This window comes from Pungitius pungitius, chromosome 13 (genome assembly GCF_949316345.1).
Source record: "Pungitius pungitius chromosome 13, fPunPun2.1, whole genome shotgun sequence".
Taxonomy (NCBI): Eukaryota; Metazoa; Chordata; class Actinopteri; order Perciformes; family Gasterosteidae; genus Pungitius; species Pungitius pungitius.
In genome coordinates, this window is record NC_084912.1 from 1979795 (window position 1) to 1996965 (window position 17171).

A 17171-nucleotide genomic window follows, 5' to 3' on the forward strand; every position below is an offset into this window, starting at 1 on the left:
AAAAGGATGTTGGAGAACAAGACCTCAAAGGTGTGTCTGGGTGTGTCTGTGATCAGCTTCCAGTCGGCGTTTTCATCCGAGAGCATCCAAGACCTGCGTCACACACACAGCGCCGTTAACATTTACTTACATTTTACATTTACTACTTAATGTTGCTTTCTATATAACATCTTGACCACAACACTGCCGGTGTGTGTATGTGTGTGTGTGTGTGTGTGTGTGTGTGTGTGTGTGTACCTCAGCAGCGCGTCGGCCGCCGTGACGTTCGACCGGGCCTCCTCCCGAATCCAGCGCACCGCGCTCTCTCTCAGCCCGTCGCGGTGCGACAGGAAGCAAGCCACTGCGCGCACACATGAGAGGGGTTAACGAGGGCGAAGGCCTGCGCGGGTTCAAAGGTCAACCTCGGCTCACGGACTCACCGGGGCTCGCGTCTGCCTTTGGCGGTTTCTCTGCAAATAGAAAACACACGCGACGATTGTCACGACTCTATCGCTCACACACACTGTAACTAACTGTATATGTGTGTGTGTGTGTGTGTGTGATGTGTTTAAAGTGTGTGTCAGTGTACTGACCCGGACAGCGTTTGACCTGTAAACATCTACAGACGGGTTCTCCTCTGTCGGTCGATACACACTCTCGACCTGCACCGCAGAAAGTCCTGGCGCACACTGACTGGTCCTGATACACACACACACACACACACACACACTTACAGACAAAGGAAGCCGTGTCATATATTTGTATGCAGTGCCGGCGCTCCGCACACACACATCACGCGCTGCGCGAAGGGCACCAAGTGCCTGGGGGGGCACCAAAAAATCTGGGACGTGAAAAATCATCACAGTAGGCTACTAGTATAAATAACAAATAAAATATGTCTAAAGCATGCTAATATGCAAATTCAATACAAAGTCAAAAAGTAATAGGCCTAGACCAAATTAGTGGAGAAAAAGGGGAACCTCCTGTGCGGCCCCCCCTCCCCCCACCTCCCAGTGGTTTGTTCCATTATGCCTCAAATCTCAAATGTGGCAGACAGCTTTGAAACGGCTTCGAAAAGGCATCAAGAGTCGGGGGCGGAAAAAAGAAGAAAAAAGAGAAGCGGGATGTTGCTCGCGCGTCGCTCTCAGCTAAGACAATGTTTTAAATCAGGGGTCCCCAAACTTTGTCTCGTGAGGACCGTTGCTAGCGGTCACCGGGCGGCCGGCTGCCCACATGTACTCACGCTCATAATGTCCGCACGGACCGCCGTGGGTCGTATTCGGTACTCGTCCGCGGGCCGCCCAAAGTTTCTGTTACCGTTTCTGTTATCATTTGTTTTTCATGTTATCATTTACGTTTTTGCATAACAATCGGCTTCAAGCGGCATATCCCAATCTGTGGTTTGCTCTTCGTATTGCACTGACTCTCCCTGTCACGGTTACCTCTGCTGAGCGAAGCTTTTCAAAGCTCAAACTAATCAAAACGTACCTGCGCTCATCAATGGGGCAGGAACGTTTAAGAGGTCTGGCTGTCATCAGCATCAATGGGGACGTGGCTCGGAAACTGTCATATGACCTGAGAGCTGATTTTGCAGCTAGGAAATGCAGGCGTGTGCCTCTGTAGGGCCTTTGACAACTGATGGTAGTGAAAATGTTTGTAATATTGTTCTATCGGATAGCAGAATGGTCTCTTTTATAGAGATGGTAAAGTAAAATTCTACTGTGCAGTTTGCACTTTATTATTATTATTTGTACTTACTGAAGAAATGTGCACATTATTACTTACACGGTTATATACTTGAATACTTTCTGCGTTTACAATGTTCAGTTCCAATAAAGTAAACCTAACTAAGATAAAGAGAATAAAGAGAACCTAACTAAGACATTCTGAATGGTTGTTATTCCTTTGGTGGTGGTTGGTTGGTTCGTTGGTTGGGGGGGGGGGGGGGCACCACCAAGCATTTGTGCTTAGGGCACCCAAATGGCTAGCGCCGGCCCTGATTTTCTGTATATTAATTCACATATATATAACCCACTATGTGTAATATATATATATATATATATATATATATTACACACATATATATATATATATATATATATTACACATAGTGGGTTTTGTTGTGCGCTACTTTTTCATGTGTCAATAGCATCACCACCAGGGGGGTTCCATAGCAACGGAATGCGATGACATCATCAAGTGAAGTGATGTGTCACTCACATAGAGCTTCAGAGTGCCATTGCCCTTCTGTTTACAGAGCCGAGCACTTGGATTTGTTCTTGAGAGAGATTATCCTTCGTCCTTTCCGTACGTAAGTAGCCTTTTGAAAGATTTATCACCATTTTTCAGAGACTACAGTGCGTGGTTTACGACAAAAAAAGCCTTTTTAAAGGCTGTCCTTTACTTACTTAAGTAGACTTTTGAAAGATTCATCACCATTTTTCAGAGACTACATCGAGTGGTTTACGACAAAAAAAGCCTTTTTAAAGGCTGTCCTTTACTTACTTAAGTAGACTTTTGAAAGATTCATCACCATTTTTCAGAGACTACATTGAGTGGTTTACGACAGCCTTTTTAGGGCATTTCGCTCTTTTCAAGGCGTATTTTTAAAGATACCCTCACTTTTTTTTTTCTTTTCACAATGTACCGCGGAAACAACCCGAGAGCTGGAGCTCGCCCCTCACGCTTCGGACTTCCTCCGACTGAAAACAATGTGAATTTTGCACCTTCTCGCGCCAACAATGAAGTGCACACCCTGAAAAGGCAAGTCAACAGCCTTAAGGCCAACATGGAAACTGTTAAGGCCGATTTGGGCCAGCAGTTACAAGCCAAAGATTTGGCCTATGCTCGGCTGGTCAGCTACCACAAAAACAAGCTTTTAGACCTCGACGAGCAGCGGGACATAAACCAGCAGTTGGAAGAAGAACACAAACTGCTGATGATCGAGACAGAGGCTCTGGCCGAGCGGATCAGGGAAAACGAGGGTTTATCTCTGAAGCTCACAGAGACCACAGAACAACTTTCTGTTCAAAGGGCCAACAACAAGACCTGGCAGCAGAAGTATAACGATCTGAAGGAAAAGACATCCAACGAACTGAAAGACGAACAACAGTCCATGGAGTCTAAAGTAACAGTGTTACACTCCATCAACGATTCTCTTCGTGGGAGGCTGGACGAGCAGCGGGCCAAAAACCAGAAGTTGGAAGCAGAACACAAACTGCTGAAGATCAAAACAGAAGCTCTGGACAAGACTATCAGGGAAAATGAGGGTTTATCCCTGAAGCTCCCCAAGACCACAGAACAACTGTCCGTCAAAAGTGCTGAACTCACGCTCAACAACGAGACCTGGCAGCAGAAGTATAACGATCTGAAGGAAAAGACATCCAACGAACTGAAAGACAAACAACAGTCCTTGGAGTCTAAAGTAACAGAGTTACTCTCCACCAACGGTTCTCTTCAAGAGGCGCTGGGCGAGCAGCGGGCTAAAAATCAACAGTTGGAAGCAGAACACAAACTACTGAAGATCAAAACAGAGGCTCTGGACAAGACTATCAAGAAAAATGAGGGTTTATCCCTGAAGCTCACAGAGACCACAGAACAATTTTCTGTTCAAAGGGCCAACAACAAGACCTGGCAGCAGAAGTATAACGATCTGGAGGAAAAGGCATCCAACGAACTGAGAGACGCACGACAGTCCTTTGCATCTAAAATAACAGAGTTACTCTCCATCAACGATTCTCTTCATGGGAGCCTGGACGAGCAGCGGGCCAAAAACCAGAAATTGGAGGCAGAACCCAAACTGCTGAAGATCAAAACAGAGGTTCTGGACAAGACTATCAGGGAAAATGAGGATTTATCCCTGAAGCTCACCAAGACCACAGAACAACTGTCTGTCAAAATTGCTGAACTCACGGTCACCAACAAGACCTGGCAGCAGAAGTATAACGATCTGGAGGAAAAGACATCCAACGAACTGAAAAACCAACAACAGTCCATGGAGTCTAAAGTAACAGGCTTACTCTCCACCAACGGTTCTCTTCAAGAGTCACTCCAAGAGCAGAGGGCCAAAAACCACCAGTTGGAAGCAGAACACAAACATCTGAAAATAGAAACAGAGGCTCTGGACAAGACTATCAAGAAAAATGAGGGTTTATCCCTGAAGCTCACCAAGACCACAGAACAACTGTCTGTCAAAATTGCTGAACTCACGGTCACCAACAAGACCTGGCAGCAGAAGTACAACGATCTGGAGGAAAAGACATCCAACGAACTGAAAGACAAACAACAGTCCATGGAGTCTAAAGTAACAGGCTTACTCTCCACCAACGGTTCTCTTCAAGAGTCACTCCAAGAGCAGAGGGCCAAAAACCACCAGTTGGAAGCAGAACACAAACATCTGAAGATCGAAACAGAGCTTCTCGCCGAGACTATCAGGGAAAACGAGAATTTATCTCTGAAGCTCACCAAGACCACAGAACAACTGTCCGTCAAAAGTGCTGAACTCACGGTCAACAACGAGACCTGGCAGCAGAAGTACAACGATCTGGAGGAAAAGACATCCAACGAACTGAAAGACAAACAACAGTTGGAAGAAGAACACAAACTGCTAAAGATCGAAACAGAGTCTCTGGCTGCATTACAAAAGAGCCAAGAGGAGACCCACAAAGACAGGGTCTCCACCACCTTCACGGAGTCTTGTCTCGTCGCAAAGATCCGACAGATGGAGGATACCAACGCCAAAGGACATCAGATCCTCATCACCAGGATCCAAGATCTAGAGGACGACAAAACAGTCCTTGAGAACATCTGCCTCGACTTAAAAAAGAAGAAGAGAGGCATTTTTGGCATTTTTGGGCGGCGGATGCAAGACCGGCAGACGGAGCTGGACAAAATGAGACGCAAGATGCAAGAATCCAAAAAATAGAGAGAAGAGAAAAAAAGGAGACCATCCAGGGCGTCAACATCAACGTGCCTGAGATGCCAGTAAGATCCCCTCCCTTCATCTCCCACTCCATCGCCTCATCCATCTGCCCCCCCCCCCCCCCCTCCGCTTCAACCCCAAAAAACATCTGGGGTTGACAGCGCCCCCCGCCCCCCCTCCGCTTCAACCCTAATCACATCTGGGGTTGACAGCGCCCCCCCCCCCCTCCCCTCCGCTTCAACCCTAATCACATCTGGGGTTGACAGCGCCCCCCCCCCCCCTCCCCTCCGCTTCAACCCTAATCACATCTGGGGTTGACAGCGCCCCCCCCCCCCTCCCCTCCGCTTCAACCCTAATCACATCTGGGGTTGACAGCGCCCCCCCCCCCCTCCCCTCCGCTTCAACCCTAATCACATCTGGGGTTGACAGCGCCCCCCCCCCCCTCCCCTCCGCTTCAACCCTAATCACATCTGGGGTTGACAGCGCCCCCCCTCCCTCCCCTCCGCTTCAACCCTAATCACATCTGGGGTTGACAGCGCCCCCCCCCCCTCCCCTCCGCTTCAACCCTAATCACATCTGGGGTTGACAGCGCCCCCCCTCCCTCCCCTCCGCTTCAACCCTAATCACATCTGGGGTTGACAGCGCCCCCCCCCCTCCCCTCCGCTTCAACCCTAATCACATCTGGGGTTGACAGCGCCCCCCCTCCCTCCCCTCCGCTTCAACCCTAATCACATCTGGGGTTGACAGCGCCCCCCCCCCCCCTCCCCTCCGCTTCAACCCTAATCACATCTGGGGTTGACAGCGCCCCCCCCCCCCTCCCCTCCGCTTCAACCCTAATCACATCTGGGGTTGACAGCGCCCCCCCCCCCCTTGTGGGTTTTTCCCCTCCCTTATGGTTTCCCACATTAAAAAAAAAAAAAGTCTCCTCTGTGAATCGGCACCTTAACGCGGTGGAGGAGTTTGCGTGGCTCAGTGATGTGATCTGTTGTCTCTGTGGCCCGAGAACCACAACAGGTCTCAGGGGAGAGTCCAGACTAAGAGCGATTCAAAAGAACATTAAAAATATCTGTATTTCCCCAAAAAAACACAATCCAACGCACCTACACCTGGTCGCCTACAGGAAGGTCCGGCCCTGCTCTTGTGTATGTCGGTGGAGAACAAAGTCGAAACCAGAGCACGTTGTAGTGTCACACTGTGACCAGCAAGGGGCATATTCTTGTTCTTGTTTTGTTGTTGTTATTCTCTCTCTCTCTCTCTCTCTCTCTCTCTCTCTCTCTCTCTCTCTCTCTCTCTCTCTCTCTCTCTCTCTCTCTCTCTCTCTCTCTCTCTCTCTCTCTCTCTCTCTCTCTCTCTCTCTCAGGAAGGAGTGCTGAGAGTACGGAGCGTGGTTGTGAGAGCGGTACTAACGATCATCTTTTTGATCTGGTTTCTGGATAGTTGTGTATGAGAGTGTGTTGTGGTGTGTAGGGGCCACAGGACTGTGTGTGTGTATTGTGTGATTGTTTTGTCTGTTTGGTGCAGTCGGGCAGCGTGTGCTGCTCGGCGCGCTAAGCGCCAGCATGGAGCTGCACAAGCTAACCAGGAAACACGGCGTGAGGATCGCGCCGTGTTTCCCGTGTTCAGCGGAGGACTGCAGCCTGGCAGTGGGGGAGTTAGTCGGTCACAACAGCGTGAAGTCCGCTGCTAGGATGAACAATGCTGTGGTAATTTTCTTAGATAGCGTAATTAAAGCAAACACGGTGGTGGAAAAAGGGATCGTGGTCTTTGATACGTATGTACCTGTCTTTCCTCTAAGCACACCGGCAGTTAAAGTCACCGTGTCAAACGTTCCACCTTTTATTAAGGACGAGACAATAGTAAGAGAGCTATCGAGGTATGGGAAAATAATGTCTCAAATCAAGAAACTGTCTTTCGGGTGCAAGTCTCCATTATTGAAGCATGTGGTGTCACATAGGAGGCAGCTATACATGATACTAAATAACAGGAACGAAGAGCTAAACCTTGTGTTCAAACTGCGAGTGGAAGAATTTGACTATGTCATTTTTGCAACCTCCAACAACATGAAATGTTTTAGTTGTGGGAGAGAGGGTCACCAGAGCAGAGCGTGTCCTCAAAAGAAATCTGCTGAACAGGACAGCACCAAGAAAAACCCAAGTCAGAAGGACAATGAGCAGGACAGAAGAGACAAGCAGGGCGGACAAGAGCAACACCAAGGGGAGGCAGGTGGGGTGCAGCAGGTGAGCAAGGAGGGGACGAGTGGGGTGCGGCAGGTGGAAGGAGAGGGGACAGAGGTGGGTCAGCAGGCAGAGAAAGAGGGGACAGAGATGGCTCAGCAGGCAGAGAAAGAGGGGACAGAGATGGGTCAGCAGGTAGAGAAAGAGGGGACAGAGATGGGTCAGCAGGCAGAGAAAGAGGGGACAGAGATGGGTCAGCAGGTAGAGAAAGAGGGGACAGAGATGGGTCAGCAGGCAGAGAAAGAGGGGACAGAGGTGGGTCAGCAGGCAGAGAAAGAGGGGACAGAGGTGAGCCAACAGGTTGGAAAAGAGGAAACTAAATTGGTCCAGCAGGGAGAAGAAGAGGGGACAGTGGTGGTGCAGGTAAGCGCACAAGACAACAGCCAAGTGTGCACTGGAGGACAGGTGGAGACAGGAAAGAGACAGAACACAGGAGAAGGAAAAAATGGGAGTGAAAATGTGGTGAAAGAAACTGGACTGACGGGCAGTGAGGTGGATATGGAGGCAGATGAGGAGGTGATTAAAATCCCCCGTTTAAAGAGAAAGACGAGGAGTAGGGAAAGCTCACAGGCTAAAAAAGTGGCAGTAAGCACGACACAAGGAAGCCAAGGAGCAGAAGAGGGTGAGTCCAGCATGGAAGAGGACTCGGTTGCTGACAACGAGGCCGGCGCAAGGCCTTGTAGCCGTAGGGTCACCAAAGAGTACAGTGTGGGGAGAATAAAAGCTTTTTTACAGAAGACAAAAGGTGAAAGGGGAGTGGAGTTAGGAGACTACTTCTCTGACGAGGAGAAGCTCGCTAACATATTAAAAACACATTTAAGCAGCAAAAGCAAAGGAGGCTTCACAACAAAAGAAGTCTTCAGGGTAAAAAAGATAGTTTTAAAAATTAATAAGGAAATTGAAAATGATGAAGGGGACGATGAACATTAGGATCGCACAGATCTTCCTCAAGTTAAAGTTTTGTTTGTTGTTTTTAACTTATTTAACTATGAGTCTGTTAAATATATGCACACTCAACATGAACGGAGCCAGAGACTCTGTGAAAAGGTCCCTACTTCACCAGATAATGGAAGTAAAAACTGTTGATGTGATGTTTCTACAAGAAACTCATAGTGACTCGACAAATGAGACTGATTGGAAGAGGGAGTGGGGGGGTGAGGTGGTGCTAAGTCACAAGAGCAACACCAGTGGGGGGGTGGGGATCCTTTTCTCCAAAAGATGTGCCCCGGAGGACCTAGAAGTGGAGCAGGTGGTGGAGGGCAGGCTGCTTGTGGTGAGGGCAAAACTAGAACGTTTTAATTTCATCTTTGTAAATGTGTATGCACCTGTCTCTGGGCCTGAACGAGTGGTCTTTTTAAACATTTTAAGCAGTACACTGAGCAGAGTCAAGGTGGAGGACTTCTTATTTCTAGGAGGGGATTTTAACTGTACGGAGGACGATGCCAAAGACAGGAACCACCAGGAACCTCACAGGCCGTCACAAAGAGCACTGAGGCAGTTGGTAGAGCAACATGAGGTGGTCGATGTCTGGAGGAGGGGAAACGGAGACGAAAGACAATACACATGGGCACATTCCAGAGGGAATTTAATGTCCCTGGCCAGACTGGATAGGTTTTATTGCTTTAAACACCAGTTCAACATATTTAAAAAATGCAGCATACTGCCTGTTGGGTTCACTGACCACGCTCTGGTTCTGTGCAATGTTTTTATCCCAAACGTGAGGGCAAAAAGCGCATACTGGCATTTTAACACGTCCCTCATAGAAGATGCACATTTTAAGGAGGTATTTAGGTTTTTTTGGAACAGTTTTAAAGAAACAAAGCATAGTTTTACGTCTTTGAAACAGTGGTGGGACAGGGGGAAAGTTGAGATAAAGCAGCTCTGTCAACAGTACACTCAAAATGTCACACGGGACATCACCAAATCTATGAGAAATCTGGAGACTGAAATTGTGGAACTGCAGAAACTAGCAGAATCCACTGGAAATCGAGGTCATATTAAAGATCTCAACTCTAAAAAATCTGCTCTTGCAGACCTGCTGGGCACCAGGGCTCAGGGGGCGCTGGTCAGGTCCAGGTTCATGGCTGCAGCGCTAATGGATGCGCCCTCAAAGTTTTTCTTCGGTTTGGAGAAGAAGAACGGGCAGAGGAGAGTTATCCACGCCATACGCTCTGATTCAGGGCAAGAACTCAGAGACACGGAAAATATCCGGAGAAGAGCAGCAAGTTTTTACTCAGACCTGTACTCTGGCGAGTATGAGGACAATAACAAACTGTTTGACTTTTTCTGTGGAAGGCTACCAAAGGTCCCGGAAGAGGTGAATGCCGGGTTGGAGAGTCTGCTGGTAGCAGGTGAACTACACTCTGCTCTGCTCAGCATGGAGGGCGGCAAGGCCCCTGGAATAGACGGGATCCCGGTGGAGCTGTATAAAGAGTTCTGGAGCGAGATGGGAGAGGATCTTTTATCCGTGTTCAACGAGAGTTTTAAAGACATGATGCTACCGCACAGTTGCAGAAGGGCAGTGATTACTCTCTTACCAAAAAAAGGAGACCTGCAGGAAATGAAGAACTGGCGTCCGGTTTCCCTTCTGTGCTCAGACTATAAAATCCTGTCCAAAGCACTGGCCAACCGGCTAAGAGAGGTGATGAGCGAGGTCATCCATAAAGACCAAACCTACTGCGTGCCTGGTAGGAGTATACTGGACAATGTGTCCTTAATTCGTGATATTTTGGACATCTCTGGTTCTTTGGGCATGAGAACTGGTCTCATTTCATTAGACCAGGAAAAGGCTTTTGACCGGGTTGAGCACCTTTACCTCTGGAAGACCCTAGAGAGTTTTGGCCTCAGCCCAGGTCTCATAGCCATGATTAAGGTGATGTACCAAGACATTGAGAGTGTGCTGAAAATTAATGGGGGCCTTAGCGCTCCCTTCAAAGTGTGTAGAGGGGTGAGACAGGGCTGCTCTCTCTCAGGAATGCTGTATGCACTGGCCATCGAACCACTGTTGTGCAAAATCAGAGCAAACATTGGAGGCCTGGTTTTAAAGGGTTTTAATAAAGGTTTTATTTTATCAGCGTACGCTGACGACGTCGTCATCTTTGTTAAAAACCAGAAGGAAATCACCGCACTGAGCACAATTGTTAAAAACTTTGGCACCTTGTCAGGCTCAAAGGTAAACTGGGCGAAGAGCGAGGCACTGGCAGTAGGGAACTGGGAGCAGGGTCTGCCCAGCCTACCGGGGGGGTTGACCTGGAAAAAAGACGGGTTAAAATACCTTGGTGTGTATGTGGGGAACGATTGCATGGTAAAGAAGAACTGGGAGGGGGTTGAGGAGAAAATGAAGGGAAGACTGGCTAAGTGGAAGTGGCTGAAGCCACAGATGTCATATAGAGGCAGGACTCTGATAATTAACAATCTGGTAGCCTCAGCTCTGTGGCATAAGCTGGCCTGCATACACCCTCCTAAAGGCCTCACACAGAAGCTACAGGCCATCCTTACAGATTTCTTCTGGGACAGGCTGCACTGGGTCCCGCAGAGTGTACTGTTTTTACCCAAAGAGGAAGGAGGGCAGGGGCTTGTGCACATTGAAAGCAGAGTGACCACTTTTAGGATTCAGTTTTTACAAAGATATCTCTCAAGTCAGACGGAAGTGGTGTGGAGAGGGGTGACGGACTGCATTTTACGGACGGCAGCTGGTCTGGAACTGGACACCGCACTTTTTCTAACCGATTTTAACCTTTGTAAATTGGGTGGATTATCGCTATTTTATCAGTCACTCCTGAAAGCATGGAAATGTTTTAAATGGGAGAGACTAGGACCCACATGCTCCATACACTGGCTGCTTCAGGAACCACTTGTGTTTGGAGCCAGGTTGGACATCCAAGATGACACGACACCAGGGCTGACCACCATGCTGTGCTCCTCTGGAACCACCACCCTGAAGAGACTGGTGGATGTAGCTGGTCCTGAACTGGCAGACGCATCGGCAGTAGCATCTCGACTCGGGCTGAAATCCATCCGGCAAAGCAGAAGGATCCTGAGCAGGTGGGCAGGGAGGCTGACCGAGGACGAGATGGAGATGCTGCAGCAGTACGGAGAAGGAGAGGAAACGCCACATGCTACAGATCCCTTTCCGGATCTAGGATTAATGCCGAACCTGGATGGGGCCCTAGGACCACTATTCCAGGAATCTGATCGAAAACCCATGGATTTCCACATGGTGAAGGGGAAGGCAATATACAAAAAGTGTGTGAAAGCGCTTAATAAGAAAAAGTTGAACCACAGAGCTGACACAGTGTGGAGGCAGAATCTGAACTTGGACATTGGCGTGAAACCCGTGTGGAGGGTTTTATACAAACCTCCCATAAAAAAGAGAACAGGAGATCTTCAGTGGAGGATACTACATGGTGCCATTGCGGTTAATACTTTTATTTCAGTTATTAATCCCACAGTTTCCAAGAGTTGCCCTTTCTGTGAAGAGGAGGAGACTGTGTTTCACTGTTTTTATCATTGTGTGAGGCTCTGTGACCTGTTTAACACACTGAAGAATGTTTTTAAAGGGTTCGGTGAGACCTGGTCCAGGGTCACATTTATTTTAGGAGCTAGTTACACAAAAACGAACGCCGCAAAAGGGAAACTGCTCAACCATTTGGTTGGAGAGGCAAAACTGGCAATCTACACCAGCAGAAAAAACAGAGTAGAAGACAGAGTAGGGCAGGAGGCCCTGAATATCTTCATTGCAAGAGTCAGAGCCAGAATCTGGGTTGATTTTAGGTTTTTTACTAGCATGGATAACATGAAAGATTTTAATGAAAAATGGTGTTACGGGGAAATAGTGTGTTGTGTGCCTGGAAAAGAACTAGTTTTTAAACCTCCCTTCAACACGATGTGAGGAGCCATAGGCTTGCAGTGCATTTTGTTGTCGTCTGATTGCATGTTTGTTGCTCGTTTTATATTGTTTTATGTAAAATAAAGGTTTTCTAAAAATCAAAAATCTCTCTCTGGTGTGCATTAGAAGACGATAATCCCACCCGCCTGGTGTGCACCGCAACACGAATGGCGCGCACTCTAAAAATATAGATAAATAAACATATTTATTTTGATAGAAATGTAGTTGTTATAAAATGTGTAAAATTGAGTAGCAGTATATCTACTAGTGTTGCTTTCTAATGTTTGCAAAAATAAATAAATTGAGCATTCATAAAGTCGTTCTATTACAACTCGAGGAGGCGGCTACGACTGTCTGATTTGCGGCTGCAGGTTCAGTGTCGACCGTCCTCCTGCAACGCGTTGAGCTCAGCCGCTCGGCTGCTCCACTCCTCCTCCGTCACTTCTTCTTCTGCTCCTTCCCCGACGTCCTCCTCCATCCGATGCTCTCCTGAAACACAGATCCTCACGTCACAGACATCACAACTTATATTAGAAAAGTCATTCTAAAACTAAAAGGATGTTGGAGAACAAGACCTCAAAGGTGTGTCTGGGTGTGTCTGTGATCAGCTTCCAGTCGGCGTTTTCATCCGAGAGCATCCAAGACCTGCGTCACACACACAGCGCCGTTAACATTTACTTACATTTTACATTTACTACTTAATGTTGCTTTCTATATAACATCTTGACCACAACACTGCCGGTGTGTGTATGTGTGTGTGTGTGTGTGTGTACCTCAGCAGCGCGTCGGCCGCCGTGACGTTCGACCGGGCCTCCTCCCGAATCCACCGCACCGCGCTCTCTCTCAGCCCGTCGCAGTGCAACAGGAAGCAAGCCACTGCGCGCACACATGAGAGGGGTTAACGAGGGCGAAGGCCTGCGCGGGTTCAAAGGTCAACCTCGGCTCACGGACTCACCGGGGCTCGCGTCTGCCTTTGGCGGTTTCTCTGCAAATAGAAAACACACGCGACGATTGTCACGACTCTCTCGCACACACACACTGTAACTAACTGTGTGTGTGTGTGTGTGTGTGATGTGTTTAAAGTGTGTGTGTGCGTACTGACCCGGACAGCGTGCTGGGTGCTGCACGTGTATCTTGTTTCGGGTGGTGCAGGCGTCCCTGTGCAGCTCACAGTGATTCCGGTAGGATCGCCCGTTGCTGCCACACACCCAGCTCTCCGTGGCGTCGCACTGCTGCCGAGGAAGAGGCGTGAAAATGTTAGATAACAAATGACAGAATGTTGACTCAAAGAGTTAAATGATTCAAATTAGAATGAAATGGTGGAATCCGCGGCGTTTTACCTGTAAACATCTACAGACGGGTTCTCCTCTGTCGGTCGATACACACTCTCGACCTGCACCGCAGAAAGTCCTGGCGCACACTGACTGGTCCTGATACACACACACACACACACACACACAGACAGAGGAAGCCGTGTCATATATTTGTATGTATATGTTTCTGGTTCGTATGGGCAGTAATGAAAAGAGGTGAGAAGTGTGTGTTTCAAACTCCAGATGGTGACCTTTAACCTCCCAGTGAGACCCAGGCTGTTTTGAATGACAATGGCTCTCCCTCTGCGCACACACACACACACACACACACACACACACACACACACACACACACACACACACACACACACAGCCAGCTGCCCAGCGATGTCGTCTTCATCTTTTGTCTTCCTCTCCTAAAACTACAGAATCAGCATAAACCGAACGTCGCAGCCGCCCTGCAGGATTCATGCAGGATGAATACATGAATCCTACATCTAACTGCTCCATAAGCAGAGATGATCCTGACAAAGAGACAAAAGTGGGCATCAGAGTTGAAAAAGCAAATTCATGGATGGAATGTTGATACAACAACACAAACACACACACAATAGATACATCTGCCGCCTCCAGCTGACATCTGCTGCACCGCAAACAGCTGCCTAGAACAAAACACACACACACACACACACACAATGTGTTGTAGTTGTTTTAAGTTCATGTCTCAACCTGTGGAACAATTCGTGCTCCTCATTTTCTCCTCCCTCGTCTCTGACTCGTCTTTTCTCCCTCGTTGCTTGTCTTATTCTTGCTTCCTTCTCACCTTCATCAAGTCGCCATATTTTAAATGTATAGTTGTTTCTCGTTATTTTAGTTTTGCTTTAAACACATCTGGTTTTGTGATGACGAGAAGTAAAGAAAACAAAGAAAATCCCTTGATCTTCTCCTGACTTTGCACTTCTGACTGGAAGGTGATAAAAGCTCAGAGGAAACAACCGGAGCAGCGTTGGAATGTGGATCACATCTGGAGAGGAGCTGCTGACAGCCTTAATATCACACACACACACACACACACACACACATTTCACTGTAGGAATAAAGGCAGTTTGCGCTCGATACTCACCGACAGAATCGACTCAAAAAGCCAACTATCTTTCTGTTTAATTAGACTTTTGAAGAAAGAAGAAATCACATTTTCCGTTTACCTTGGCCAAAGGAGAGGAGGAGACAAGTGGAGAGGAGAGCAGCAACGGCAGCAGGAGCACTGAGAGGGTCAACATCTGGAGGAGAGAGGAGAGGAGCGAAGAGGAGGATGGATGAAGAGGAGGTTGATCATTGAAGGGAAAAGAGAAGAGGACACGAGAGGAGACAGGAGGACAAAAAGGAGGAAGATGAGATGAGAGGAAATGACAGGCCAGGATAAAGGATATGAGGAACAAGTGTAGGAGATGAACTGGGATGAAAGGAAAGGAAGCGAGGAGATGAGAGGAGGAAACAAGGAGAAAAAGAGACATGACATTACTACTATGAATACAGCTAATAGAATAGATAATACAAATAATAAGATAACAGCAGGCGTACCTTGTCAGTCCAACAACAGTTTGTAACCAAGTGTTCAACTACCTGAGAGAAGCAGCCAGAAGTAATCAATCAACCAATCCGTCAATCAACGGTGTATTTAAAATAATATCCACTTTTCAGCGATGAAAAAAGTTTTCTGGATCTGCTTCGCTCTGCATGGAAACACCATCTGAGTCAGGAGGAGGGATGCTGAGGGAGAAATGAGAGCAGCTGTCCAGAAACCCCCCCCTCCAGCCCCCCCCCAGGCCCCCGCCCCCCCTTCTGAAACACCCACAATCTGTCTCCTTGAGGAATGATAAGTTAAAGGCTCTCGATCAGCTGACATGTTCAGACAATGTAGAGGAGCTGAAAGGGAACAGCTGCTTTAAAGTTATGGTCAAATATATATATATATATATATATATATTTATACATATATACAGCAAAATCCTTAGAGTTAATTTTCCAGTGTTCGGCAACAGTGTTGAAGTGCAGAGTTGAAATCACGCTGCAAAAAGTTGATTCAACTCTTAGAGAGTCAATTGTACAAAGAGCTGGAGTCATCATCCAGTGTCAAGATCAGATTCATTTGCAACACTTAGTAGAGTTAAATTAACACTTTGATAGGATTGAAATGTAACTGTACAGCGTCACACTTCTTGGTATCAGGCTCAACTCCATGTAATATGGCGTAAGGGTTAGAGAGGGTGTGCCAGGAACCACAGGGTTGTTGGTTCCATGTTCCATGTCAAAGTGTCCCTGAGCAATGCACATAACCCTGAGCTGCTCGCTGGGATCAAATGTAAACTCTATGTGTTAAAAATGCAACATAAGTTGCTTTTGATAGAAGCATCAGCTAAATGACGTTGTATTCAACACTATTTTGACACTTATTCCAAGTTAAATTGTTAACACTTCGTTGAGTGTTGATTTAACACTGACAATACGCTTGGGTATTGTTAAATTCCAACTATATAAGAGTTAAAATTAAATCTATAACAGTGTTAAAATGGCAACACATTAAAAAGTGTTACATTGACACCGTGGGGTGTGGACCCCATGGGACAGTGTTAAAATTAACTCGTTTATTTGAGTCTGTCCATTTAGCTGTGTATATATATACTTTGATATATTTATATTTACATTGTATAGTTAAAAATGTTGAAACTTAAATCAACATTTAGCAACTATACACTTAACTAAGTTTTACATTTCTCTTGTGCAGGGCCGGCTCCAGCCCACCTACCACCTAGGCCCACTTTGAACCATGACCTTAGTTTAGAATATTGATACCAACACTGCTTGTGTCAGGATGTTATTATCTGATCCCAGATCCTAGGACAATATTGCTCACAACTTGTTTAAACTTTTTTCTTCAACTTATTAACCTGAATTTACTTGAACTCAAACACTGTCTTTATATTTTGGCATGCTCACGTCCGATTTTAACACAGTGCGCAAGGCATAAACCAAGACTCTCTGGATTTTAATCATGGACAAAAGGTTATTTTCAATATATGCTCAGATATAAAGGCTGATTGTTCCTTCTCTTTGAAGTAATTTTAGAATTCATTCATATATATATATGTGTGAATGAATATATATAATACCCACTATGTGTAATATAAATATGATTTAATTCATTACATTACATGTCATTTAGCTGACGCTTTTATCCAAAGCGACTTACAATAAGTGCATTTCCACATAGAGATACAGAGCAGAGGGCCAAAAACCACCAGTTGGAAGCAGAACACAAACATCTGAAGATCGAAACAGAGCTTCTGGCCGAGACTATCAGGGAAAACGAGAATTTATCTCTGAAGCTCACCAAGACCACAGAACAACTGTCCGTCAAAAGTGCTGAACTCATGGTCAACAACGAGACCTGGCAGCAGAAGTACAACGATCTGGAGGAAAAGACATCCAACGAACTCAAAAACAAACAACAGTTGGAAGAAGAACACAAACTGCTAAAGATCGAAACAGAGTCTCTGGCTGCATTACAAAAGAGCCAAGAGGAGACCCACAAAGACAGGGTCTCCACCACCTTCACGGAGTCTTGTCTCGTCGCAAAGATCCGACAGATGGAGGATACCAACGCCAAAGGACATCAGATCCTCATCACCAGGATCCAAGATCTAGAGGACGACAAAACAGTCCTTGAGAACATCTGCCTCGACTTAAAAAAGAAGAAGAGAGGCATTTTTGGCATTTTTGGGCGGCGGATGCAAGACCGGCAGACGGAGCTGGACAAAATGAGACGCAAGATGCAA

At 46.9% G+C, this 17171-nt stretch overlaps 1 protein-coding gene across 3 annotated transcripts; it reads right to left on the bottom strand.

Moving 5' to 3' along the window:
* Nucleotides 1-347: 347 nt before the first annotated feature.
* On the bottom strand, nt 348-15060 carry LOC119214425 (follistatin-related protein 1-like). Of its 3 annotated transcripts, none has more exons than XM_062566526.1 (10): nt 14917-15060; nt 14541-14615; nt 13363-13452; nt 13125-13254; nt 12978-13007; nt 12796-12898; nt 12598-12667; nt 12352-12511; nt 573-708; nt 348-449 (listed from the first exon to the last, which is right to left on the bottom strand). In XM_062566526.1, exons 2-8 carry the CDS (start codon nt 14613-14615, stop codon nt 12461-12463), a joined length of 549 nt encoding a protein of 182 aa, XP_062422510.1. In that variant the 5' UTR covers nt 14917-15060; the 3' UTR covers nt 348-449; nt 573-708; nt 12352-12460. The 3 variants fall into 3 exon arrangements, with proteins under 3 accessions (XP_062422510.1, XP_062422511.1, XP_062422512.1); XM_062566527.1 differs by having other exon boundaries at nt 573-678; nt 14541-14788; XM_062566528.1 differs by lacking the exons at nt 348-449; nt 573-708 and having other exon boundaries at nt 11502-12511; nt 14541-14788.
* Between the last annotated feature and the right edge of the window lie 2111 nt (nt 15061-17171).